Below are 27,859 nucleotides of genomic sequence, written 5' to 3'. Positions count from 1 at the left end.
AACATCTGAAGCTGTGTATTTTTTTTACTTCCAGCACCACAAAGCAAGACAAAAAACAGTTGAGTCATACACCCCTTTTTTCTGCCTGCTCAAATAAATCCAGGAAACGCTGTCTTCTCTAGCATGTTACTATATTTTACTACTTAACTTTTTTATAAACCCAAGAATTGGTTTTCCACCAATTAATGTAAGCAAAGGAGGTAATCTTCCTTTCAGGAGTGGGATCATCCTGGAAGGCTGTAAGCTGATGCTACAGGAAGAACAGATCAAGGAGTGCTTACCCCTCACAGCATCACCTTGTTACTTGAGATGAACTCACCTTGTGTTTATCCCAGTCAGTACCAACAACATAAAATAACATCAAGTACAGTTATGCAGCCCTGTGGACAATTACAGAAATGCTGGAAGCAACTTGTAATGTTTTGATAGCATTTAATGTTATGAGAACATACCTTGAAAGAGAAATGAATTTCTTTTTCTAGTTAGTAAAATTGTACCCACTTCCAGTGCAATGAAGGAAGCTATATCCATTTTCCAGCTTGTTTTTAAATCAAGTAAACTTGGAAATTCATCCTTCTAATTAAAAAATATTCCCTTTCATTCTCAGACCAAAAAAGTCACCATCTCCTCTATTTCGGCTGCCCACCCCCATTTGTATTTCAGTGTCACAGGGACCTCTCAATGGCTCTGGTTCCTGAGAAACCTCACAGAAAAAATTCAAATTCTGCACACAAACACAAGCTGAAACTCTTCCAAATGTTTAGGCTGAGGGAGTTTCTTCAAGGTACCACCTTTCAAATTTCTTTAACTTACAAAGTAGTTACAGATGCACTGTTCTTTTGCCTGCCAAAGCTGGGAACAGTAGATTTGCTTTTCCCAACATCCAAGTGGGTTTGGAACTTCACAAATAAGAAGAAAAGCCACATCAGCAAATTGTAGTAAGTAACACAGAAACAGCTGGTGAGATGTATAAGCTGGGCACTTGACTCATCTTCCAACTGTCTTTTTTCCCTTCCAGGCACAGACATCTTGATTTTTGCTTCGCCCATGTCATCAATCTCAAACAACATTCCAAGAAAACATTTCATTCCATTTTGCCTTGAAAGATTCAGGCTGTAACAACTCTCTATGACCCTGAACACCTACAAGACACAGATCCCAAAACTACACACGGGCTTCAAGATGGCACATTCCAACTTCATCTTATATCACTGAATTGTGACTACCCATAAATTTATGGAAAATGCCCTCATAATCCTGAAATCTCATCTTTTTTAACTGGTACTTAATCGATCCAAAAGTGAAGTTGAGCTACAATACTCCAGGCCTCAAGAGAACTGGATCTGGCTGTTTACAGCAGTTTTTTTACCTTTCTAACATAATTCAAGGATTAAAGATGTGCACACCAATGCTTTTCAAGGTCCCAGCCACTCTCTTAAAGATCAGTAAGATTTTTCTGTCTACAGAAAACTGATCTACAGACTGAAAAAGGCTTTATTTACACCTTGCTTCATTTCTCCTGTAGTTCTTACTGAGTGATGCTCACAGACTTCACCAGCTTAACTACAAGCAATCCAAAAAGTGTTATTTTCAGGAGACAGCAAGCTTCAGCACCATGTCTGAAGCACGGCCATGTGTTTTGATAAGCTGTTATTCTGAAAATAACAATGTTTCTTTTGGGCAGGCCAAACTCCAGGCACCATCGCTATGCAACTATTTCTACAACTCCTACTGCACTTCTGACAAAAAGACAGGAGAGCAGGAGGCAAAGTAGGACTTTTGGAAAGTCCAAATGAGTATTAAGACAAGCAAAACTGTGTTATCAGAGCAAAGTGGAGTGAGGCAGGAAGGCTCAGTCTGCACAGTAGCCAAATACATCCTTCAGAAGATCTGGATAGAAAACTACAAATATGTATTATGTGTATAATTACACACTGTCAATCCCATGAGGGAAAATGAGCTCATGTGAAGCACATACAACTTCATTTGTTGTCAATCCATAAATGTCACACAGCAACAGGCTTTTCACACCAGTACACCCCCCTAAAGATCTTGTGTTTGTGTAGTTAAAACAGTAGAAAAACCCATTACTAAAAAACATGCTTAAACAAAACACTGATTACATTGAGTGAGCACGACTGCTGTTCACACCAGGCCAAATTTACACAAAACAAGCAAAAAAAAAAATCCCTGGAGACAAATAGTTAATATATTAACTTACTCTCATCAGGATTATTTATGTTGCACATTGTTAAAAAGAAAGTTGAAGAGAAAAGGAGCAGAGCCCTTTACACACTCAGAACATTGGCTGCTTATGTGGAGAGTTCATCAACTCAAAGTAGGGGAGAGGACTTGGCAACCTTTCTGCACAAAAGAAACTGCAGGAGAAGTCAATACTAGATACATACCACATAAAATAGTTGTATCACAACTGTTTTCACAGGAAAATTCTTCCCCTGCTCTTACCATCTTCTGTTTCCTACTAATTCCTACCTTCCCTGGCATTGGCATCAGTATATGAAGCTATCACCCTGCCTGCACTCCCTCCTTAACACAATAAATTCAACATACAGTAAGCACAGAGAAAAAAATTTAAGACAAAGCCCTCAGTGTTGAGCAGAAGTAAACGTCTTGCCAACCAGTCAATGTAACCAAACATGATTGTCATTCCTGACAGTAGTAGAAAATGCCATACTTTCAAAAACATTCTTTTCTCCTTTTACTGGCTCCACAATTTTTTTCAAGTATCTAAGTCTTGAGAAATCATGAAACAGAAGAAAATAGAAATGGATCAACAGCCTCAAGAAGCAACCTATGGGCTTAGTGAACACAACATCCCCCGAGATTACTATAAGCACGTACAACAGTAAATAATATTTCAAACAGAGTGTTTGACTGAATATTAAAACAGGAACAAAGTGACAACATGGCAGCACATTTCTTTGGATGGCAGAAGACAATCGTAGTGGTGAGGTAAGTCAAAAAGTTGATAAAATGAAGCAATTCTATATAAAATGACCTCTGGGCTGTGTTTCGGGAAGCAGCAAGTGGCGTGGCTGGGATACACCAAAGGTAACTAACGTTCCATCCACACCTGCTGATGGAAGCAACCAGGAAAAGCAACCTGTTGGTTCTTGTTACTTTGCAAGACACACCTAAAGGGCTTGCGAGGAGCACAACAATTCCGGACCCACATCAAGAAAACACTGCTTTTCAAAGGAAAAAAAAAAAAATTATAAAACACCCTGGCCTAATTCGGTCAGCGAAACGGGAACTGTTCCCGAGGCCCTTCTTCTCTCTCTGCCTCCCTCCGCCACCCAGGCGAAGCCACCCGGAATTGTTCTGTCCGCAGCACCGGCCGCACCACGCGTGTTCCCGCAGCCGCCCCCGGCTCTCCCTGCCCGCTCCGGCCTCGCACCGGGAGCCGCCTTCCCCTCCCTTCTCTCCCCTCCGGGAGCCTCCCTGCGCGCCCGGCCCGGCCCCCGCTCCCCCGGCAGCGCCGCGGCCCGGGCCGCGCCCCGCACCCCGCTCCTCGCGGCCCGGCGGGCCCGGCCCGGCTCCCGCCGCCGCTGCCCCCGGCGCTGCCCCCCGCGCCGCGGCGCCCACCTGGCAGAAGCGGCGGCAGTAGTACTGGCTGCGGAGAAGAGCGGGCAGCCCGGCCGGAAGCCCTGGCGCCGCCAGCGCCTCCAGCTCCTCGCTGAGCCGCTCCGACTCCTGGTCGCTCTCGTCTTCCGCCATGGCGGCCCCGCCGCCCCGCGCGTACCGAGCGCCCCCGCCCCGCCCCGCCGCGCCGGAAGGGCCACCCCCGCCGCGCCGCCGCGCGTCCGGCCACGCCCCCGCCGCGCCGCGCTCCAATTGGCCCGCCTGCCCTGCCCATCAACGCCGCTCTCACCCCTGGCTCCGCCCCTTGGCATAAGCGCCCTGCGATTGGTGAAAAAGTCTCGTCGTTACTTCAGTCCCGCCTTCCCATTGGCTGCTTGCCCCGTCTGTCACGCCCCCCCTCCGCTGCCGCCCGCCCGAGCCCCCGTCCGCTGCGCGCCGCCGCCCGCGCTCTGACTGGCCGGTGCACGCCTCCATCAGCGCTCTCACGCCCACCCCCCAATTTTAATTGGGCAAAAGCACCGCCCATCTCCGCGCCGAACCAATCAGCGAGCGACTTCCGGCGCTGGGCGGGGCGGCGAGCAGCGGGGGCGGTCCGGCGGGGTGGGCGGGGCCGTGTGTCTGCGGCGGAGCGGCGCGTCCGGCCCGGCGGGGCCCAGCGCGGAGCGGGCGGCGGCGCAGCCCCGGGGCGGCCCCGGGCCGGGCGGTGGCGCGGCCGGTGCGGGTAATGGCGGCCGGCACGGGGCCTGCGCGCACCCGGGAGTGGGGAGGGGGCTGCGGGGCCTCCCGGGGAAACACCCGCGGTGCGGGGAAGGGCCGCAGCTGCGGGGCCTGGGCTGTGCCGGGCCGGGCTCTGCGCAGCCCCCCGGGCCGGGGAGGGGCGCGTTCAACCCGCGCGGGGCACAGGGCGCCGGCGGCCCGGGGAACAAACCCGGGCAAGGAACGCATCGAGTTCTGGTGCTGGCTACCGGGCGGAACCCGCCCGGTGCTTGGAGAGCCAGACTTGTTGTGCTCCTCGCCCGAGCGGCTCGTGGGGCTGGCAGCAGGGCCGGGGTGCGGTGACAGCGCTCACAGTCCAGGCCCCCGAGGCCGCCGCCTCGCCGGGAGTGTCCCGGAGAGCGGATCCGGGTGCGCCGGGCACCCTGAGGTGGGGCAGGCAGCAGCCCTCAGCGAGCAACCCACGCCAAAACTTGACACCCCAAAAAAAGGCCTACCAGAAATCTTGTGTTGTGCTGTTCTCAGAATCCCCAGGAATTTTGCTGCAGTAGAACTGCAAACAGCTAGTTTGGTGGGGTGGGGGTGTTTTTGGCCTTTCAGGAGCCGAAGCAACAAGTTTGTGTTGGGTTAAGACTGGTTTTCTGCTTGATTTCAGGAAATGGTTGCTTAGGAAACTCATGTATAAAGCAACAAAAAGAATGCAGAAAGTTACATTGATGCTTGATAAAGATTGTTTAACTTGCATCAGTCAAAGACTTACAGTTCTGAAAAGTAGCAGTGAGAGCGAAAAAATATCACTAGGAAGGTAGCTAATACCAGGATCTTTGTTTCCTTCTTTTGCAGAAGACTCTAATCTCCTCATGTAGCAATGGCTTAAGAAAAAAAGACAATGTTGAAAACAGAATTCTCTATTCCTTTAGTTCCAGGGCAGGCAAAAGACATTCTGGACAGCAGAAACTGTATTTAATCTTTTTTTTTTTTTAAGATGTTGCAACAGCAAACTGAGTAACAAAAGAAAACAAGTACAGAGAAGTGTATCCGGAGTATATCTGGATACTTAGAAGAAACATTTGTTGCCTTTTGGGGTTTTTTTTTTTTAAGGAAATGGGTAGTTATTGTGATGACCATTCATTTTGCTCAGAAAACCTCAAACCTGAACAGAGCTATTACTTCACTTCAACTTTCCTTTAAAAAGGAGATAAATTACCTTAGGTGAGATTTGCGGTAGCTACCCCATACCTCATCAACAGAAGGACACAGGTCCTGTTTGATTTCAGTGCACTTGACTGGGTTATTCCTTGCTTTGGTGACATGGTCTAGTTAAGAGTGATGTTAAAAAGTGTCCAGCTCTCATGGTTGTGGTCCTCTTTGAAAATACAGTTTCTTGTTTTACATTGCAATGTATGCAATTTTATGTTCCCATTAGGCTCTTCCAGCAGTAATTGCAGTGACAAAATTATTTGCTCTAAGCTCCAAGTTTAGGTTCAATCTAATAGTTGTGGTTTAAAAACCAGGGCTGTTTCCAAACAAGTGCTGGCAAAGCTTTGGTTTGGTTTTGGTTTGGGTTTTTTTTTTTTATGTTGGGGGTTACTGGCTTTTATAAGTGACAGTAATGGTTTTCTTGCTTGCTATGGACAAAATACACATTTTCAAGATGGAAATGAAAAATACTGACTCAACACAACATAAAAGTCTTCAAGAAAAGCAAAAACCCTTTTTGTTTGACTTTAAGTGATGAACAGATTGAATTTTGAGGGTTCTGTTGAGAAACTTACAAGTGTTTTACTCTGACCCACAAGGAAATTCCTCTTCCCACTTTCTCTGGAATTCTAAATTAAGAGCCTTTCAATAATAGTGCCACGAATGTGTCTTAATTATATTTTAGGTGTCAGTAGGCGCTAGGCTGGATATTGAATGTAACCATTGCTTTGTTTCCCAGCTTTGCCTGCTCGGAGGCAGCGATGGAGCGCTTTGGGGTGAAGTCGGCTCCGTCGCGGAACCGCTCCAAGACTGCTCTGTACGTGACGCCCCAGGACCGGGTGACGGAGTTCGGCAGCGAGCTGCACGAGGACGGGGGGAAGCTCTTCTGCACCTCCTGCAACGTGGTGCTGAACCACGTCCGCAAATCCGCCATCAACGACCACCTCAAGTCCAAAACACACACCAAGAGGAAGGCGGAGTTTGAGGAGCAGAACGTCAGGAAGAAGCAAAGGACTCTGACTGCCTCCCTCCAGTGCAACAGCACTGCCCAGACAGAGAAAAGCAGCGTGATCCAGGACTTTGTGAAAATGTGCCTGGAAGCCAATATCCCCCTGGAGAAGGCTGATCACCCCTCTGTGCGAGCCTTCCTGTCCCGCTACGTTAAGAACGGCAGCTCCATACCCAAGTCGGAGCAGCTGAGGAAAGCATATCTGCCTGATGGCTATGACAATGAGAACCAGCTCATCAACACTGAAGACCGTTGAGAAGAGAACTGTTTTCATCCTTGTCGTGAAGTTTTACATATTGATGGTGTGGTTTATTTTTATATTCATGCATATATACAGTGTTACATATTGATTTTACAAGCTATTTTGTATTCTTGTAGAAATGACAATCTGCTCCTGAACTTAGTGGTGTGCCACAGATTGTTGCTAACCCTGCTGTGGACTTCAGAGCTACATTGATGTAGAGCTCGTGAGGAATGTAGGGAGCATCCCTGGCATACACCTGATCTCTGTTCAATCCAGCTGTAACTGAGGCTGAGAAAAAGGCACTTGAATGGAGGACCCCACTTCACAGTGCATCCAAGAAGATGGTGTGGTAGGGATTGCTAATCATGGCAGTGGATTGCTTTGTCCGGTATCCTGTCCCTGAGTGACCAAGAAGAGGTGCTGCACCTGTGAAATGCAAGAAGCTCTAGGATGGTTAGTTGAAGTATCACTGCTCTGTTGGGGGAGGACTATTGCAACTTTCTATTCAAGCTTGGTTTACGTTTTGAAACAGGAAACATTTTTCTTCTAGAACACTCTCTTACGCTGTTTGGTGCAACTGTGGATGTATTCATTATCCAGCTTAACCAGCCAGTCTCTTGTACTGACCTCTGAACTCCACTATTCTCATAAGGCTGGGAGTTCTGCAGGTTTGCCATGTCTGCTTTTCTAAAATCATTGTTCCCTTGTCTTGATTTCACATGCCTCCTTCCATTTCAGTGCCAATATTTGAAAGCTGAGTAGACAAACCAGTAACTTGAGTGTGGTTTGCAGTGCAGTTGCTGTCAAGGGAAACTTATGCTGGACCAAGTCCTTAGCAGAGAGGATTAATGCCTTTTTCCTACTAACAGGACTAAGCTAAATCTAAATTGGGGATGACAGAGGCACTAAATTGAGGAGATGGGAAGGATTTTCATTGTGCACAGGAGAACAGGCTGCTCCATCTCTCCCTGAAGGTCCTTTGCACCTCTGGCCTTGTCATCAGCCTTTCAGTCAAGGGAGGTAAAGGGATTAAAACAGTTTTTAAAGCAGTTACTGCAAAGGCTTTTCAGTACTTGTAAGCACAAGTAGGAAGGCACATACACTTTGAACTTATACTGGAATTACAGACACGGGCTGTATTTCTTACTCTGTGCCATGGCCACATCTATTGGACTGGCAAAAATTAAAATGGGAAATTGAAGAATTTCAATAATGTTACCCTCTCCAAAAACCTAGTAAACTCTTACTGAGCTATTCCAAATTATGATGCCAAATAGTTCACCTCATGCAAGTGTTCTATGAAGGTTTTGAAGGAAATGAGGGAGTATTGTGCAAAGTGCTGGAATACAACTGACCTCTGCCTGCTCTAGATCTCCTGGAGATGCTCTGGGTTCAGAGGTGCCAAGCATCTCCTGGGAGCACAGGAATCCCCCTTCTCAATGGGTACCATGGCATAAGAATGCTTTAACTCCCAAGGGTGGAGCCAGTTGTCCAGCTTCCTTTCCCCAGTAGAGTTTCACAGCAGTTTATTTACAGCAATACCAAGGAATTGCTGAAAAGAGACAAAATGACCAGGTTATTTTGGGTTTGGAGCTATTTCCCCAGCTGTATCTAAAGCAGTCTCCTTTGCTGGGCTGAGAGAGACTTACGTACTGAGTAACAACTGGGTTTTTGTGCAATTAGCTCTGCAGAAATGCACTTGTGTTCCATGTCCTGCAGCCTCCTGCTATTAAACCTGCTGGAATAAATGGACAAAGCTAAGAAGCAGGTGGTTTCTTATCCATGTGCACCAGTCCAGGGGTGCTCAGCCCACTGCTGGTCTAGGACTTCAGACAGAAATAAACAGTAGCAATTTTTTAATCTAATCCTAGAGATCAAGATATGCCTTCCTAGTATCATTTTTTTATTGCACAAGCTTGGGTTTAGCTTAAAATCCTTAACTGCCTTGGGCTAGAACTGTTTAATAAATCTTCTGAAGCCAAGTGGAAAGTAAACTGCCAATAGCCTTTTCTGTCCTGACAAGAACTGAAAGTATTTTCTCACAGCTGCTGTTTCCTTACAGTGAAACAACGTGCTTTAAGTTTTAGTCTTTTTTGAAACCTTAGCAGTGCTATCTTAGAATTGAAGCAAATGGAAAATAATGGCATATTGAGAAAACAAAAACAGCTAGAGAAATGGGATGATTAAAAGGTAGGAATTTGGGCTACTTCACTCAGTTTTTGCTAACATGGGATTTTCCAGGCTGCATGCATAATGATTTTATACAGCATTTGATGCTGTATGTTCTTCCCTTGACTGACAAACTGACAGACATTTTGAAATGCTTCATGGGAACATTAAATAGGCTCTTGCATAATTAAAAAAAAAATCAGGTTACTTTCAGATTTACAGTTTTACATAAAAAAGTTGGCAAGTGTAATGAACTCAGTTTGCAGGACACTGCTGTCTTAATAATAGGATGTTTTCATTTAAAAATGAAGCCACAACACTTTTCAAGCTTTTCTGGAAATCAAGATCTTGACCCATTGCAACAAACATTAATAATGGAGTAAAACTATGAAAAAGAAAGCACTTCCATGTAATCTAGAAAGAATAATGAGTAAGTAAGTTTAGAATCATGAATATAACCCAAATCATCTTTCAGAGAAAATAAGAGTAAGTGGTTGCATTCTGTCGTGAAACAAGAGTCCTGCAAAGATTCAGAGCATCATTTTGCCAGTATGGCTACAGTTGGATAAAACAACTTTCTTTTAACTGCTGTTGATCTCAGGGAAGATTTACAGCAGTAGTTTTCTCATGTATAAAGCTAAGTAATAACTAAATCCTAGTTTAGAGGCTGTGGTGAAGTTGTTTGAACAGTCTCCGTGGGGGTTTAATTTCTTGTGCAGGAATGTATTTCCTATAAAGAAGAAAACTCTCAGAAGTAAAGGGAGGATGATGTCTGCTTTTCACTTTACATCCATATGTAGGGACAAGCTCTAAGGGATACTTTTTGCCAGGTGGCTTTATGAATATATTTGAACTCTAAATGTAATAGTAAAATAATTAAAAGAAGAGATATCTTCTTCTCTAACCAATACTTAAATTTAGCCAAATTAGCTAAAATTACTGCCAAGTGTTTTCCTTGAAACAACACTTGCAAAGAGTAAAATACAAACAGGAGCATTCTTTGTTGTTTGACTCCTTACATGGACACACCATGATAGTTTCAGCTGGCATGTTCTTGAAAAAACATGAGCAAGCTTCAAAATTTTTAATCATTTTGAAGCCTGTAATTTGGCAGCTCCCATGGGAAGGTGCAGCATTCAGCATAATGAAAGGGAAATCTGTTTTTCAACAGAGAGAGAAACTTGTTCTGCAAAGTATGGGATATTCTCATGATAGAAGGGCTGTTTTGAGCCAGAGCCCCTCTGAGCAATTCTGTTGAGCTGAAGAGTGAGATGCTCCCTGTTCGGTTTTGCAGCATAATGAGCTGGTTTTCAGGAAAAAGGAAAAAAAAGCTGGAAGTTTGGCAAGGATAATCTCTATTTATATTTACATATAAAGAGAGGCAAGGCTCACTGTTGTTGCATTCACATTGTACTCACTGCTACTTTGTGTAATTTGAGTGCTTGTTGTCTTTGTACAATTTTAAAGTCGTGTCTAACTTTCAAAATATTTTTATTTTAACAAAGCTTCTCACTGTAATAGTGCTATTAGAGTTTAGTCTCTTTCGGTCTAATGAAGATGCTTTATTTTTGTTTTGGTGGTAGGGATGTTTTGTTGATGGTGAGTGGCCACAGAAATGGTTTTATTTAAAAAAAACAAGTCATGAACTTAAGATTAGGTACTAGAGTGAGGCTGAAGATATCTGGGTCCTGCAGTGCCACAAGACTTCCTGTAGGAACAGTAAGACCAGAGTAAGTGATTTAAGTTTTTATATTAAAACAATACTGAAGAGAAATACTTTACATTGTAAAGTTTTCACTTGGTAATGAAAAAACGGTCTCTTTAAAAGAAATAAAGGTATTCCTTTTTTATAGAATTTATGCATGATCTCTTATTTTACCAATCAAGTGCATCAAGAACATGTGGTAGTTCACATAGTGTGGTGTAATATAAGACAGAAGAAATGGATGGGGACAGGAAAAATTAAGGAGCTGCTGTTGTAGCTTAAGGTTGTATCAAATATTGAAGCAGCTGGTTGATTTATCTGTGCAATGACACTGAAGTCTGTTTCAGGACTGGTTGTATAAATCTTCTGTTTCCTGTCAATTCCTGAATTTTCTCCATGGTGACAGAAATTCCCTAAGGATGCCTTCTGCTCCAAGTGAACACCAGGTGGAATGATCATTGTGCATTTTGACACTTTGGTAAACGATTTGTAGGTACAGGTTCTTGCAACTGTCCAAGGCCTCAGATCTTTTCAGGAAGGGCTTCTGCAATGTGGAAGAATCCAAAAAGGTCACAGTTTGATCCCTCTCCCTTGGGGACTTCATGAAAATTGAGCAAATAACATCAACCCATCAAAAATTATCATCAAGTGTGGGTTTGATTGTTTACACATTTATTTTCCTGAATTCTGACTTGTCTTGACATCTCATAATGGATCAATGATAAATTCAGGCAACCTCTTGACTGATGAATTTATGAATCATTACTTTCTCATTTTCAGTCATTTCCAGGTCACAGCACATTAAGATCAAGTGCTTTTTGTTGTGAAGTGGAAAAGCAGAATAAACATACCCTTTGTAAAGTTTTCTTGTGTGGACAATTCCTGTATGAAACAGCATGTGCACACTTGCAAAATCAATACATCAGTGAGGATTTGTGTGGAAGCTGATGCAGAACCAGGTGAAGCAAATATTTAAAGTAATTCAGCTATGCTACATTTTTATGGTGACATTTTACTTTTTTAACTGAATCAAGGCAGTTCAACCCATATCCAGGATGCAGTAGGATCAAGTACACATAACTTTCAAGCCACAGTGATATTGATAATTAGGTTTGACATTTGTTATTTGCATAGGCTGGAGAACAGACAGCCTGTGGCAGTTCTGCTTTTTTTTTTTCTCATCCCACCACTTTTTTACAAGGGGTTTGGAATTTGTGGCTCATGTGGTGGTGGAGGCCTCCTCTTTCATATCCAACAGCAGGGAGCACATCTCAGGTAGAAGCAGAAAGTGCAGGATGAGAGTTGGGATACAGGAGCTACTGCAGCTCAGCTGAAGATACTGTTCAGTAGTTCTGTTCAGAGCTGGAAGAAAAGTAATTAGGGGCTTTAGAGGTTCTTAGGAGGGGTATGTATATTGGTTTGCCTCAAGTGGTTTTTTATCTGTCCTCCAGTGTACAAAATAGCTCTCAAATTCAGCATTGGATTTCACCGCAGTAATTGAGACCTTCTCACCTTAATTCTTCTATAATTAGTTTTAAATTGCTTCCTCCCTCCCCTTCTTTCTGAAGCCTGTCATTACCTCAAGATAAATCCAACAGCTACAATACCCATGGTTGCCCTTAGGGAAGTGTTTTACAGACAGCAAACCCCCGAGTGGAGCTTTACCCAGCTCTGGATTGAATGAACTGACCCCCCCTTGTGAGAGCACCCAAGCTCAGCCTACAGTTCAGAACCTGGCTCAAGATGTGTGCTTTGGTTCAGCAAGGCTCAGCTCATCTCCTGAAACTGAAATTGCTGAGGGAAAAGCAGGGAGATGCAGACAATCTCATGTTCTGAAGGAGGAAAGGACTTGTATTGAAATGAAGGAGCTGATCCCTCTTTTAACAAGGAATGACAGGAGTAAGGCCTGGAATGGGCTGCAGGGGCCACCTTGGCTGGTGCAGCAGCAAATCCTGAGAGCTCTGTGATCACCAGTGACAGAAAAGGAGCTGATGGGACACTGAAACGCTGCTGCTCCTTTAAGGCACTAAAACCTCCTTCATGCAGTATTAAAAGGTAATTTTCAGCAGACTTCCTGCAGCCCACTCTCAGAACGCTGTGTCTCACTCTGTGGTTTCCTGCAAACAGGAAAAATGCAGCCCCGAAATAGAACTTTGGTCTTGTCAGAAGAAAAACTGAGGTGGGACAGAAAGAACATTGCATAGATTATGGTTGGGATTTTTTCTTTTCACTTGCATTCAGTAAAGTAGCAACAGGCATGAGAAAGGGGACTGCATCCAGTGAAGATAGTTTCTCCCTATAGCAATACTCAGGTCTGAATTTCACCCTGTATTTTTGGAGCCTCTTCCTCCAAAATAATAGTATCCAACACAGAGAACTGTGCTAGTTGTTATGTTTAAATTGAATTGGTTCTTTAAATTCAATTGCACTGAATAAGGCTTTTTCAATACCTGGGGGCTGTTAGGGTTCAGCAAAGTTACTGAGTTACTACAGACAGTGCAAATCAGTGCCCAGCTGGTGACATCTTTTTCTGCCAATCCCCTTTCCTAACTTAGGATTAGGACTCTCATTCCTTCCTTTGACAAATACTTATATTTATTTACCATTTACTATCCCTTGAAATATGCTTTTAAAGCAAAACTAGACTCTTGCAGTGCCTCAAATCCATGGACTGAGATAAAAACAATTAAAAAATCTAAATTACCATTTGGAGATCGAAAATATCTCATTTGTATCTTAATGATATAATAAAAATAGAATGGCTCAAGGTGGTAATTAAGTCTCAACAAGAGAATAACTTCCCTGAATAACCAATTTTTCTCTCTGAGCTGGCTGTGGATGCAGCCATCAGGTGTCTTCACTGCACAAAAATGCAATTTGTGGTAGGAGTGTTTTGGCTCAAGTGGAGCCCTGCTGTGTGTGCAGTTACACTCAAGGAGTTTTCTTCCATAAATATTTTGCCTATAGGCTGGATTGGAATTTTTGTCAGCTTTTTCAGTTCCTCACAAACATCAGTATCATTGTCCTGATCATCATGCACTCAATCCAAACACAAAAATTTTGATAGAAAAAAAGAAATCCAAACATAACATTTCAGAAAGTTGTTCTCTTTTGTTTTCTCCAAAATATTACTCTGGGAAAAAAAAACTGGTAATTTAGACTTTGGTAGGCATTTGCATTTTAAGCAGAAGTGATAATTGCTATATACAAAATTCCTGTTTGACTTCAGTTTGGTTCTAACTTTATGAAGAAACTTTGCATGGGCAGAGGTTTTGGGGAAGGTTCAGCTAAGTGCTTCAATGTCTTAAAAATATTTAGGGGGAAAAAGTCTTAAGGACACGCTGAAAACGCAACACACAAAATCCAAATTACTTGTCCTTATGAAGATGCTGAGAACAAGCAGCAGAAACAATCATCCCTTATAGTACAGATTATTATAAATTAAGGCATTAATGCAAATTGAGACAATTCAGATGTGTTTGACATCTACCAGCTTGTGAATAGTGAATTTTTTCAGCTTCTTAGCTCATTAATGTTGAATTAATCATACAGAAGCAGTGAACAAGTTTAAAATCCTGCTGTGCATCTCTCCTCTCTGCTATATTGCTTCTTGTAAAATCAAAGCCTCATTTGCAGGAGCATCTTTCAAAAATCAAAAAAATCTGCAGCTTTGTTCATTGCACTGAGGGGACCCAGGAGTCAGAGAAGGAAAAAAGATGTTTTTTAAACCCCCAGGACCATCTTCTCTTTCCAATCCCTAGAGAATAAAGGTCTCTCCAGTCATGCTGATAAAAAGGATATTCCTGAACATTCTTCTGGTAATGCTGGCTCAGAGCAATTATCAAGTTTACAATAAGATGTGACCTCATAATTAAACCTGTCTATAGCTATTAAACATTACATGTGGAGAACAGAAACCAAAGCAGTGCTCAGTGCACCCTGGAGATAATATGTCTTACTTTATTACCATAGCAGAGCTTCCTAATTTAATTGAAGAGGATGATAATGATAATAATAGAGAAATACTCAGTAACTGTGCAGATAAGAACTCCAGCACCTGAGGACCAAATACATTTTGCATCATGGCCAAAGGCTCTTCCTATAAAGAGTCTGCAGCAGTTTTTGAATAAGAGGGTCTGCTAATTTGGACTGATGTGAGGACTGTATTTGCCCAGTATACTCCTAATATAATTTTTATTTTCTTTTGTTTAATGAGATTATTTTGTTTCAAGTTCTTCTTGGCTGCTGTCGTCCAGGAGACGTAAGTGTTACCATGGAAAGGAAGAAAATCCTACAAAAAAGCTTAGAGCTGCTGCAATGGATGCACTCAACTGCTGTTTGAACATCTCAGATACATCCACTGATGAATTGGTCAACACTGATAAAGCACTGCTAAAATGATACAAATTACTACAAATACCAAAATGATGTTTATAGGAGCATCGGAGAGAAAACTCTTGCAAGTCAGTCTCTACAGAACCATGATGGAAATAATTTTTTTCAGTGTACATCCATTTTATCCCTAAGTTTTTCCAATCTTGTTTGGGTTTTATTTTGGTCAAAAGTAAGCTGGGAGTTGAAGCCAACTTATTTAAGCTTTGTATGTTGCAGAGCTATCCAGAGACAAAACAACGAGAGCCCCAGAAAACCCACAGGTGTACACCAGAAAAACTACATTACTGCTTCTTTAAAATGGGGGGAAAAGAAGTGAAAAGGAATAAAATTCAATTCTATTTGCAAAATTACATTCCTCAAAAAAATCCCAGTGGTGATATACATATGTACAATTACTAAAATAAAATTTTCCATCATTCCTTGAGGAGCCTTCTCTGAAGTTCGGGGAAAGTGTTTAATGAGTTGCAGAACTGTTGTGCTCATTACAAGGAAGAACTGGAGAATCCTCCTTACCTGCTGCTGGAATATCTTTGTATGTTGGGAGAGATGAGAAGTTCAGTACCCTGAATAGTACAGCAGCAAAGTATCAAACAGGTATGTGAGAACAAATGAAGCAGCTCTTAACTCTGTCTTCACATTTTGCATTGTAACAAGTGCCACTGTATTTCCATCTGTGCATTGATCCAAACTTCCACCAAATGCTTTTGTGGTGAACTCTGACCATCTGTGTATTTTAACCAGGCTCTTTCTTCTTTGAAGGTCAGAGGGAGGTGGAAGACTCTGGTTCTTAACCATGGCCAAAGTGATCTGTGCTGAGAATGCTGATCCTGGGAGAGGAAAGAACTTTTTAGGCCAACAGAAGGATATCTTAATATTGCTGCTTGCAAACTTGCAGTTTGTTGTGAATGTTGATGGTGTAAAATGACCATGATTCTGACCAATGACAACTGAAGACTACAAATTAGAAGTGATACATGTGCATGGCATGTAAAAGTGAGACTCTGTTTGGTGTGTGGGATTGGTTATGTCAGAGGATATTAGATCATTATGACACCCATTGATATTTTGTTCCCTAGATCAGTTTTGGGGTTCATTTCTTTCTTGATGTTTTGCTTATATGAATAGGTTTCTGCCATTAACAGAGGGCAGATTGCATTCACTTCAGTGTTTCCCAGCTGACAACTCTGTGTTCAATTTTCTTCATGCCTACTACCTGGAAGGTGAAGAGAAGTTATCAAGACTTCCTAAATCTAAGGATAGTCAGCATCTCTTGTCCTGCTTGCCTGGAAAGTACTCGTGTGCCTTTCAAGCCACCTTTCTTCATTGTTTCCAGAATTTCATCTGTAATGGAAAGTGCACTGTTTATAAATGAGTAGAAATTGCTTATAAAAAGACAGTTCTAAGGTAATCCCTCAAGCTGTAAAGCAAAGTTTATAAACTGTCCTCTTACCCTTTCAGGCAGGAATTTTTATGCAAAATAATCTCCCACCAAGAACAAATAAAGCTCATAATTTACAAACTGAAGTTCAGTATTTTGCTAGAATTCTGTATGAAGCTAAACCGTAGGAGAAAGTGACATTTGTAGCATCGTCTCACAAAAGCTGCCTAATAAATCAGGTGTGAACAATAATCTTGACATTACATGATCACTTGTGGCCATTAAGCATTAGATCAGAAGAAACAAATCCAAATCTTTTCTCTACACCTGTAAAATGAAAATCACATTTCCAACTAAGCCTTTTAGGTTAACACCACCATTTTCTTCCATAAGAAAGAATTGGCCTGGCTTCATTAATTAGTTCAGACTTAATTAACTCACCATTCAGACTTGGAACTGAACTCTTGCAGAGCTGCTGGGGACCTACACACTTTCATTTTCCAAACTAGCTTGGGGAGTTCTTAGTTTTGATAAATGTGCTTGCATTTTGGGTCTAGCTGTGATCAGCATTTTGATTTATACCATGTTAAACCTGGTTTGGCACATTTCAATATCCTAGGGCAGTGATCACCTGGATTATTTTCTTTAATTGTTACCAAGTAGAATAATCCTCCCGGTGAAAGCAGGTCTGGTACTAATGGGAAAACTCTATCCATTACTTCTCTGCCCTGTTTGCCACCAGCCCAGGATGCCTCTATTCCACGGCTTTTCACCTAGCAAGAAGGAAAGCAAAGATTGTCATAATACCGAATGATTGAACTGTCCCAACAAGTGACAGTAGCAATACCATTTTTACTATGTATTTCAAATTTTTCCTACCTCTTCAGAAGGTGTTACCACATATGGTGGGTTAAACAGCAGTAGATCAACCTTCCCATTTAACCTTGGAGATAATCCTTTGACCTGTAGGTGAAGTTGATGATTCTTTTGTGTGGGGTTTCTTTTTGGAAACATGAAGAATGCAAATATTTTGTAAAAATGCAGTTACATAGTGCAGTTGGTCAGCCATTTTAAATCCCATTTATTGTCGCCTATCTATATCTTTTATAAACATATATATTCAGGATTAAAGAGATGAGAAAATTATCTTTTCTCCATATCAAATGTTGTGAGAAATCAAAAGGAACAATATATGTAAGTTCTCATTAAATCAGAAAAGGCTGAGAACGAAGAACTGCATAACTTTAGACAAAGGGCTATAATGTCAGGCCACTACAGAATTCTTTATCCAGGATTTTCCAAACTATATCTACAGATTTTTTTTTAAAGTAATTCAATAAATGTTCAGAGCTTAATTTTGAATTTTAGAGCTTGAGTAGTTTGCTGGGGTTTTTTTGCCTTGGCAGGGGGTGATGTCCAGAGGTCCCTTCCAACCCTAACTATTGTGTGACTCCATGATCTCCAGTAGGTATAAAAAATTATACAAACTATGAAGGGGATACTATTGAAACATCTCTCTTACCAAGTCAGTAATGACAGGCTGCAGGTGAACATTGTTAAGCAGAGCTGTCTCCTGGGTACAGTAAGCTGCCATGGGGTTGATATCTGTGCATCTAAAAGGGAAATATTACAAAGTGTAAGCTGTAGGCTACTGTACCTGGAAGTTTAACCCTATGAACCACAACTTAATTTACAGAATCACAGAATACTCTGAGTTAAAAGGGACCCACAAGGATTCCGCCAAGCAAACACAAGTGTAGGCTTAGCAATTTGTCTGAGAAATGGGAAAATGGATTTCTAGTCACAGCACTACTTATTTGTTACAGAACCCGAAGTAAGTAATTCAGGCTGCACCATCATCTCCGAAATGCTCAGCAGACTCTCTTTGCTTTGATTTGTGTATCTACAGAATTGAGAAAAGAATAGTTTTTAAAATGTGAAAATGAGAAATATATATGAGGGGGCTAAGCATCCTTTATTATTTCATGCAACAGTTTAGGTGCTGTTATACTTACATGTACAGTGCACTGGGTCCAAGGATGGAAGAAGCCAGAAATGTTGAAACCACACCAGATCCAGATCCTATTTCAAGGCAGATCTCGACTCTAAAGAGAGAAAACTGTGGATGACTTTTGTTTGTAACATACAAGAGCACTGAAACAGATACAGAATTGGTGAAAACAGTCTTACAGATCACGCTGTCGTCCCAAACAAGCTAAAGTAAAGAATCATAGACTATCCTGAGCTGGGAGAGACGCACAGGGATCATCCAGTCCAACCCCCGGCCCTGCACAGACACCCCAACAATCCCACCCCGTGCACCCCTGGCAGCGCTGTCCAAACACTTCTTGAGCTCTGTCAGGCTGGTGCTGCGACCATTCCCTGGGGATCCTTTTCCAGTGCCCCACCAGCCTCTGGGAGAAAAGCCTTTTCCTGATATCCACCCTAACCCATCCTGACACAGCTTCAGGCCGTTCCCTCAGGTCACAGAGAGCAGGATCAGTGCTGGCCCCTCCGCTGCCTCTCATGACGAAGCTGCAGACAGCGATGAGGTTTCCTCTTCTCCAGGCTCAAGAAGCCAAGCGCCCTCAGCCCCTCCTCGCACGGCTTTCCCTGCAGCCCTTCCCCATCTCCGCAGCCCCTCTGGACGCTCTCTAATGGCTCTGACGCCCCTGTGACAGCAATCCCCCCTCAGCTCACCCCTCCCCGGCTCCCCTGCCTGCCCTGCCGTACCGAGCCTCCCGCAGGCTGCCCGCGTCCCGCTCCAGCGCATCGAGCAGCAGGAAGGTGTCCTCGGCCGGCTCGTACACGTCCCGAAAGGGCCCCCGCGGGCCCAGGTGCCCGTACCGCGGGGTGGGCAGCGCCATCCCGGCCCGCCCGGGCCCGCATCCGGGGGAAGGGGAGGGACAAGGGGAGGAACAGGGCGCGATGTGCCCGCCCCTCCTCAGCGTTGCTCGGTGGCGCTCAGATGTGCTAGCCCTAAAATTCCGGCAGGTGTGGTGGCGTCTGATCACACTGACCGTGTGTTAAACACCCTCGGTGTGTCAGCGTGCACAGCGGTCCCCCCGCGGAGGCCCCTGAGGGCGGACAGGGAGGGCGCTGCTGCTCCTGCTCCTCCTGTCGGCGTCGGCTGCACGAATGGGGTTTCCATCACGAGAACGGCCACAGGGAGTCAGCACAAACCCAAGGGAAGGAGGTGCTGAGGAAGCTTCTGAAACGCACGGGGGAAACCCTTAAGCAAAAAAGCTCTATCTTCTTGTCATAAAAAGACTATATTTCTGTGATTCTTAGCCAGCAACACTCGACAGCATCTTTATATACCGACCCTGTGAACTTCAGAGTCACAGAACCCCCGAATGCTTTGGGGTGGAAGGGACCTTAAAGCTCATCCTATTGCACCCTGCCATGGGCAGGGACACCTTCCTCTAGCCCAGGTTGCTCCAAGTCCCAATGTCCACCCTGGCCCTGGACGCTTCCAGGGATTCAGGGGCAGCCACAGCTTCTCCGGGCAGCCTGTGCCAGGGCCTCCCCACCCTCACTCCATAAAGAATTTCTTCCTAATATTCACTCTAAACGTGCTCTCTGTCCATTTGAAGCCATTCCTTGTCCTGTCACTCCAGGCCCTTGTAAACTGTCTCCATCCTTCTTGCAGGCTCCTTCAGGTACTGGAAGGCTGCAATTAGATCATCCCGAAGCCTTTTCCAGGCTGAATAATCCCAACTCTCCTAGCCTTTCGTCCCAGCGGAGCTGCTCCAGCCCTCTGATCATCCTGGTGTCTGCTCTGGACTCTCCAACAGCTCCAGGTCCTTCCTGGGCTGGGACTCCAGAGCTGGAGGCAGTGCTCTAACAAAAATGAGGCTCTGCAAAATTAAGAATTGAGGAAAAATTTCAGGGCACAGATGAGATTAATAATTTTCTCTACACAACAAAACCCAAAAAATTCTGATCAAAAGCAGAAGAAAGAACTGAGCAGATTCTAATTCCCATGAAATATCCCCATTAAATATCTGTGTTGGGTTATTAATGCACTGAAGACTCAAATTTTGAATGAGGTGACTGTCTAGGTCAATGAAGGAAAAAGGTGATGTTAACCAAGTCAGTGCAATCAGATATTCAGAGATTATTATTCACAGATCTAAAGATGAGGTTTTAACTCAAGGATTGTTTTTGTCCTGTCATGGAAATGAAACTACCAAGCTTTATCTTAAAATAGGCTCCACTATCTAAAAAAAGCAATTCTAGAAACTCAGAAGTTCAGAAAATGTCAGTTTCCAGAGTAAATTTATTCATGGACCTGATCTTGTACTAATATTACCTTTTAATTTAAAATGTTACTTTCTCTTCAGGACACAATACCAGGTTTTTTTAGCTCCAAAGGAAACATAGTAGATGCTCCATTTCATCTGCCTTCCCACAGATTTGCTGCTGTGCCAGAGAAACAAGTACTTGTAAAACATATTAAGCTTGCATAAAATTCCATTCCTTTGGCCAAATGAAGTCATGTTAGAAGACAGAATTTTGCATTGTGCCCATATTAGGAAAATTAATTCTTCGGATATATTTTTTTAATCTCTCCAGGTGGTCAAGCTTTGGAGTGCAGTAGGAGAAATTACTTCACCTTCTTCAGCTGTACTTGTTATTATTTTTGGCTGTTTCATACTTCATGAAATCTGGTTAATTATTATTGGGGGGGTTTTTTTAATACTTCTAAGTCCTTGTGGGTGAATTTTATAAAACATTTATTTTTACTGCTTATATAACGACCTACCTAAAATGTTTTTCTTGGTAGACGACTGTAATGTTTTTGCCAAAACAGATTCTATTTCAATTTTGGGAAATTGTTGGAAAGCTGATATTCTCATTTTTCAGCGGTGCCTGTTATTAAACTGATGAAGAATTGGTCTTGACAGGAATCATAACCATTTGTTTACACTATGCTGTATGGCTTCATCCCATTTGGAATTCAGTGCCATGTCTCTCATACAGAATCCTTAACCCATGATTTCCTGTCAGCCCTCACAGGCTTCCTCTGTAAAATTCTCAAACATTTCACAGATGCATTTCCTGGAAGAGACCTAGGCCTGTGCAGGACCTGTGAATTCTCCTGTTTTGCTGCATTTGAGGAACTGGAGCCACCAGGATAACTGCAAAGACAGAACTGCTAAGAGAAGGCTGCAAGAAACCTCATAAATTCTCTCTTCAACTGAGCAAGTATCTTCCTAAAAGTAGATAATTTTCTTGCCATCATTATTTCTAATTAGAAGATAACACTTCGGTGCTCTAATAATTAGAAACCCTGTAGTTCGTGGCCTAAATACAGAGGGGATAGGTTTTATACTCACTCTTCTGGCAAGTATGTAAACTTAAGCAATTCTTTTCACAGATTTTCTTGGTGGATTTGTAGGCAAAGAGAAGTTTTGCCCTCGTCAGCCCTTGTTCTGCTTGGCTAAATAAAACATGCTCTTAAAAGTTTCCTGTCACAAGACATTATTTTCATTTCTCTTAACACACTTCTAGACTTTCTGCATTTAGGTTCAAGTCTGACTTCACCCTGAATGTGACTGGTACAAAATATTACAGATAATGCCTTACTGATGCTTTGGAGAATTGACAAGCCTCATTATCTCTTTTGGAACTTTCATGGTACATCCCAGGATCACGGCTGCACTTGCTTTGCAGAAATGTTTTTCGCCTTTTTGTGATCAGATGGTTTTCCTAAGTTTTCCTCAATAATTTCCAAATTACTGACCGCAAAGTGAGAATTCTGTAGCATTTTATTGGTTCTAAGAGTTCCCTTTTTGCATGCCTATTGCTCACATTCTGATCATTTCGTTTTAAATTGATGTCTCCTGATTTCTTGTTGTCATCACAGTGATGCCAAGGATCCTCATAAAAACACTAAGCAAAATCAGCCCCAGGACTGATATTTCAAGGAATCACCAGCATTAACTTTGAACCTGTCACTATTCCTTTTCAGTATGGTGTATGACTAACTTATAATTAAGTTTTCTGTTCACTTCATGCTCCTGCTGCCAATTCCAGCTTAGTTCATACTTTTCCATATAACATGACACATCCAGCTGCATGGGAGTCTAAGTAGATTAATTTTTGGTGTTTAAAAATGGAGACAGACACTGCAGTAATGTAGCCAGCTGTCCTGCCTCTGCCACACGGCCAAAATCATCACTCAGCTGTTATTTTTAATTGTTGTCCCAGATCAGTGGTACAGAGGTCCTGCTCCTTTCTTTCTTCTCCTCTTGAACACATGTCCAGACCTTTTTGCTCTAGTATTTAATATCTTCAATAGAAATGTAGAATTGTAAAATGGGTCACTTTCCACTAACCCAGCTTACTCCAAGCCCTGTCCAACCTCGCCTTGAACACTTCAAATTTTAATAATTCTTATTTTATATTATATGTTATAGCTTCTAAGACTTAGCTTTTTTAGTGATCAGTCTTTTACCCTATTTCTTTTCGACACAATATCATGCTTGAGATGGTTATTTAACCAATAAGCTTTGAAGCCTATTCCTGCTCTCATTCATTCCCTTGCTTCCATCTCTTACCTCAATCAAATATTTTCATCCCCTTCTGACCTTGGCATACTTGAATAATGGCTCATCATTAAACTAAGGCCAAAAAAAAAATCATCTTTTTACTGCTTTCCTGGCTATTAAGTGAAGAGCTCTTGCTGCTGTTGATGTTAAAACCACTTGGATGTTACTAATTTCTAGTCTTTGGATAATTAACTACTTTTTTCAAGTGTCACATTTCCCAATTACCCTTTCTACCCTTCTGAGTTCCCTAACGTACCAAAAGCCAAAACATGGAGTTTATATTCCAATAAAACTCCCCATTCTCCACAGATACTGTCAGGTGAATCAGTGCTGGGTTTTACACACTGGTTTTTTGCTCAGGTGAATAGCTCCAATCTCTTTTCACTTCCTTGCTTCCCTCCTGACTGATGAAAATCCTTGCCCTTACATCATTGCTGCAATACCTCATGGCATGGCTGTGGGATTATTCGACCTGCTCAGGAGAGGTCCAGGGATGACATATTCGAGAGCAGGAGTGCTGGACACTTGTTTACAGCCCTTCCTGAGAAGATCCCAGAGTGCATGTTAAGCTTTAAAAACCAATTGCCAGCTCTTGAAGGAATTATTACATCACTCCAATGCTGAAATGCAGCTGCCTCAGGGGGAAGGCAGGGAATTTTTAATAGTGCACAAAAGTATTTCAGCACTTCAGAAGAGAAAGTGAATAATGCCATAATCAACTGAGCAGAAAGGAATGTTTAGTAAGTAGTCATATATAGTTGTTTTAACTGGATTTAGGCCAGAAGCCTGGGAAAAACTTGCTGCTAATGACAAAAATGGAATTGGGGTTTTTAGGTCACCGATGACCAAGTCCTTTGGTTTTCATATGCATTTTAAACCACAGCACCTGAAGCAGCAGGGTCGTAGTGGAGCTTTCTTTTATAACTGGTTACCAACATTTCCTCCTTCAGTGGGCAGGAAAGATGTGTGATTTCCCCAGGAACTCACAAGAAATTAAGTTCTATCCAGGCCTGTACAGAGAAGCAGCAATGCCACAGTCAGGTTAGCAGGAGAGGAAATAAAACTGGAAATATTATTCTACTATTATATATATTGATTTTGAAGTATATAAGCATACAGATATCTGTAATGGCTATAATTAAAAATCCTATTTTATGTAATATCTGTTACCCAATGATGTATATATATATTTTTTTTTTTTAAATATATATATATATCATATTTTTTGTGTCCTGGTTTTGTAAAGAAGCTCATAAATAGGTGATGGAAAGCTGTTGAAGCCAGGAAAAGACTCTGACTTTCTAGAGAATAGATTAAGATGGGAGACAAGGGAAGAGTAAGAATAAAAAGTGATTGAAGCTTTTAAAATAGTAAATGTTGAAAATTACATTGTATGAAAGGAAGAAATTGAAACTCTGAGTGAATTCTTGGGAACTCATAAAATTAAAGACAAAAACGGTTTTCCATGTCTGTATTTCCCTGTCTGTATTTCCCTGTCTGTATTTTAGTATGAAAACCTAATAAAGAGATATTTTAAAGGGTTTTTACTTCAAAACAACCCTTGAAATGTTCTTCATAATGACATTCTGAAATCATACATTGTTCAGTCAAAAACAGAACAGCAAAATTTGGCCCATAATGAGGGATTTTATGGCAGTACAAGACAGAAGCAAACTGCCACCAATATAATCTGAGTGCAAGGGACTGTGGATGAGAGGCTGTGTTTTCTATGGCTGTCCATAACTTTATATCAAGACTCGAATTACTTTTCTTAGCTTTTTTTAAGGAAAAGTAATAGAAGAAGGCACAGAAAAGCGCAACTGAAAGAAGAAACTGAATATATTGTGGGAAGGAACCTGAAGATTAGCATATTCCTGGCTGAGTTAGGCTGATCTACAATCAGAATGTGAGATTTGTGAAGCTTATTTATTTTTGGCTTGTAACATTTTCATTGGACTACACCCAAACTGAGTCTTTGTCCAGCAACAACAAGCTCCTTAAGTTGTGCGGTTTTCACACTCACACCTGTTAATATATTTTAAAGGAAATACTAAAAATATGTTACAAGTAGAGACATAACATATGTCAGTAAGAATGAATGAGGTGATTTAGAATTGAAACCTTCAAGGTGCCTGGTTGGTGAGCCATGCTCCAAAGCACTGCAGGTTGACCTCAGCTGGATCCAGGAAAATTGCTGTGATGGATCCTTGTCACTCCTATTCCCTCACTTTGGTCTCTTAGTGTGGGGTTCAAGTTTGCAAGAAATGTTGGAAAATATTTTGTGATGTGATGGTGAGTTGAGACAAAGCCCTGGAGATCTGCATCTGCTGCATGTAAACTTGGAGGGCTGAACTCAAAGATTTTTGTCCCTTTCAGCAGCAAGTCCCCATCTGGAAGCAAAGAGGGATTTGAATTGCAAAGGCTGAGAAGTTGAGGAGCAACTCACAGGGACAAATTTCCTAGCAAGAAGAAACATAGAACAAACAAAGAAAACAATACAAATGCTCTTTGCTTTAGAAAGATCTAAACAGTTCTTGTTTTGTGTAAGATTAATTGCATTTTTTCCTTTTTTGGTGAGTCTGCAAAGGTTTTCATCAGCTGTCACCTGTATCAGTGGCACTTTGGAATATGCCAGAAGATCGGGGGGATATTTGAGCTCCTTGGCACCTTTGGTGCCTAAACACAAGGGCTGCCAGCATCCTGGGGGCTTTTTGGGACCTAATTCAGGAAAGGGAAAAGGGAGTACTAAGGTGGAGTACTGCTTCTGAAGGGAGTAAATCTATGATAACCTCACTTTGCAAACAACAGCCTTTGGAAACATAGCTTTGAAATGTAATACCCTGAGTAGATGTTCAGTCAAATATTTAGAGAGAGATGTAAGTAAGCTCTAGGAGTGAAAATTTGGGAAGGGAACAGAAACTTGTAAATAGATACACAAATAAGGTCACTCTTTAATAGGTTCACGGCAATCGCACATGGAAGAAAAACATGACGGTACACGTGTTAAAGAAAGCAAAAATAATCAATCACTGGGAGCTGGGCTGGTGTAATTAGTTAATGTAATTCTCCCAAGTCAAATTAATTTTTTCTAAAATATGCTAGATATTACCATGAAACCTATCAAATAAAAATTCATACAGCCATGCTTTTTCATTGCCAGCTTAAAATAACAATACTGACCTTGGTATGAAGTAATTTCTTGAGATTAGTGACCAGCTTGGGTTAATGATCCTTGGCTGTGCTGCTGACCTTCATCTCCTCCCAGCCAGGCATTAATCCTCAGAAAATTTACTGCATCTTGATTGTTATTGTTCACACATGTCCAAGCCTCAGGAGCTGGGGCAAACATGTAAGTTGTGCTTTGCATCAAAACTCTTACAGTAAAAACCAAAGCAAGAACAGCTTTGGAACTTTAAAAAAATTGGAAAGGCAAATCATCTGATTTTGATCAAAGAATTAGTAACAGCCCTGACTGTGCACTGCTCTCTCTGTATGAGTCTTGGAGCAGTTATTGAAGAGAATTACAGAATACAAAAAATGTAGCCCTTGGCATTGACTATCAGGGTCAGGCATTCCTGAAACTGCCATCAACTTTGAATTTAAATGCCAAGTACAATATTTTGCCTTGATGCAATTCTTCCAAGTACCATCCATCCTCCTTGTGCTGGAAGTGGTGCAAATCAGAACAATACTTTTCTGAAGGTATGAAATGAGTGGGAAGGTTTTGGCTCATCAAGCCTTTTTCACTACCCACGGGTCACATAATTAATTCTTGGACTTAGCTACAGCTTGCAGAGGGAGATGATGAGGCAGAGGATTTGCCTAAGACCTTATAAAAAACCATATGTAGAGTTATAATTAGAAAATGAGATGTTTCTAGTTAATACTGATGTTGGTGTTCATTCCTGAAGACTTTTTTCTTCACTGTGCTAAGGATGTGATATTTATTCACCTGATGATGGTGAACAAACCAGAGTTACCTTTTCTAGCACCAAGAATTTCATCAGAGCTCCAGATTCAGAAACAAATAGGAAGAAAAATAGGTGATATGATCCTCCTTTCTACAGTTGTTTGAACTGGCAGTTCTGGGGAAAAAAAAAAAAAAAAAAGAAATGACACAAACCCCATGACTGAAATCAGACATAAATACTTCACTGTATCAGAGGTCTTACTTTTAAATTCAGATCTAACTAAACAACTTCTTCCTTCTGAAAAGGAACAAACAAGAAGTTTGAGTAGGAAGACATCCTAGAATATTTTAGCCATGTCAGTTAATGTCTGTAGAATTTATTTAAGCAATAACACTTTTCCTTGAAAACTAAAGGCTTTGAAGGCCTTGGCAGATCCATCTTCTTCCATTTTTTGTGACTTTCTTGTCCCAGTTATTTACCAGCTTAGGCTCTACATTGCCTCCCAGCAGCATTCTGGCTAAGGGGAATCATATGAAAACCTTGGAAATGTTGTATTTTAACCAACAGTGCAGATAACCCATGAAAAATGTCAGGAATTTATTTCCCCCATAAACAATTAATCACAATGTCTTCCCAGCATTCCCATGTCTGCCAGTCTGGAGAGGCAAATACCTGAGGACAAAGAATAAAACACCTCCTAAATGTTTTATTTCCAGGGCAATTCCTGACTCTATGCAGATATGGATGGAGCAAGTGAAGGAGTGGTTTTCCCAAGAGAATAAAAGGCACCAAAATGCTTTTTAAAGACTTCATGAAGACTGTTGTGCATTTTTTAATGACAATAAGAAGTCATCTTCCCACACTATAAATAACTTCGTAAACCTTCCATTAGAACTATTTGCATTAACATAAGCTGTATCCAAAAATCCAGTAAAGTCTTTACAAAGTGAACATTTTATTGATAGTTTCCCTAC

The 27,859-nt window shown here is 42.0% G+C and overlaps 3 protein-coding genes and 1 long non-coding RNA gene across 14 annotated transcripts in view; 1 reads left to right on the top strand and 3 right to left on the bottom strand.

Moving 5' to 3' along the window:
* Positions 1-3,768, bottom strand: part of ZNF654 (zinc finger protein 654) — a 30,573-nt gene extending 26,805 nt beyond the window's left edge. Inside the window, exon 1 of the mRNA XM_032095450.1 lies at positions 3,607-3,768. Coding sequence (XP_031951341.1) covers positions 3,607-3,738 — 132 coding nt within the window. The 5' untranslated portion in view covers positions 3,739-3,768. The remainder of the gene's footprint in view (positions 1-3,606) is intronic.
* Positions 3,769-4,275: 507 nt separating this feature from the next.
* Positions 4,276-10,794, top strand: CGGBP1 (CGG triplet repeat binding protein 1). 2 transcript variants are annotated; one of them, XM_032095428.1, is made up of 2 exons: positions 4,276-4,324; positions 6,257-10,794. In XM_032095428.1, exon 2 carries the CDS (start codon positions 6,279-6,281, stop codon positions 6,780-6,782), a length of 504 nt encoding a protein of 167 aa, XP_031951319.1. In that variant the 5' UTR covers positions 4,276-4,324; positions 6,257-6,278; the 3' UTR covers positions 6,783-10,794. The 2 variants fall into 2 exon arrangements, with proteins under 2 accessions (XP_031951319.1, XP_031951330.1); XM_032095439.1 differs by having other exon boundaries at positions 4,300-4,318.
* On the bottom strand, positions 9,997-19,331 carry N6AMT1 (N-6 adenine-specific DNA methyltransferase 1). 10 transcript variants are annotated; one of them, XR_004237369.1, is made up of 8 exons: positions 19,151-19,331; positions 18,433-18,522; positions 17,940-18,030; positions 17,297-17,380; positions 17,049-17,190; positions 16,253-16,380; positions 15,553-15,866; positions 10,414-12,006 (listed from the first exon to the last, which is right to left on the bottom strand). XR_004237369.1 is itself a non-coding variant. In XM_032095381.1 (7 exons), the coding sequence occupies exons 1-6, from the start codon at positions 19,282-19,284 to the stop codon at positions 16,274-16,276; spliced, it is 648 nt and encodes a 215-aa protein (XP_031951272.1). In that variant the 5' UTR covers positions 19,285-19,331; the 3' UTR covers positions 10,043-11,188; positions 16,253-16,273. The 10 variants fall into 10 exon arrangements, 6 of the variants coding, with proteins under 6 accessions (XP_031951241.1, XP_031951272.1, XP_031951251.1 ...); XM_032095381.1 differs by lacking the exon at positions 15,553-15,866 and having other exon boundaries at positions 10,043-11,188; XR_004237366.1 differs by having other exon boundaries at positions 15,553-16,380; positions 19,151-19,330.
* Positions 19,332-20,137: 806 nt separating this feature from the next.
* LOC116437568 lies at positions 20,138-26,723 on the bottom strand. The gene is made up of 3 exons (XR_004237365.1): positions 26,155-26,723; positions 23,861-23,984; positions 20,138-20,277 (listed from the first exon to the last, which is right to left on the bottom strand). It is a non-coding gene; the product is annotated as an uncharacterized LOC116437568 (long non-coding RNA).
* Positions 26,724-27,859: the final 1,136 nt, after the last annotated feature.

This window comes from Corvus moneduloides, chromosome 2 (genome assembly GCF_009650955.1).
Source record: "Corvus moneduloides isolate bCorMon1 chromosome 2, bCorMon1.pri, whole genome shotgun sequence".
Lineage (NCBI taxonomy): Eukaryota > Metazoa > Chordata > Aves > Passeriformes > Corvidae > Corvus > Corvus moneduloides.
The sequence above is the reverse complement of the archived record's forward strand: the minus strand, read 5'-3'. Positions and strand labels throughout refer to the sequence as shown.

Bases quoted from the DNA above. Each gene is read 5' to 3' on its own strand.
- N6AMT1 (XM_032095381.1), bottom strand. From the start codon at position 19,284: ATGGCGCTGCCCACCCCGCGGTACGGGCACCTGGGCCCGCGGGGGCCC. The intron at 18,031-18,432 runs GTAAGTATAACA...TTTCCCTTTTAG, and splicing joins GGACCCAGTGCACTGTACAT to ATGCACAGATATCAACCCCA. The intron at 17,191-17,296 runs GTAGGAAAAATT...CCTTCTTGCTAG, and splicing joins TGGTAACACCTTCTGAAGAG to GTGAAAAGCCGTGGAATAGA.
- CGGBP1 (XM_032095428.1), top strand. From the start codon at position 6,279: ATGGAGCGCTTTGGGGTGAAGTCGGCTCCGTCGCGGAACCGCTCCAAG.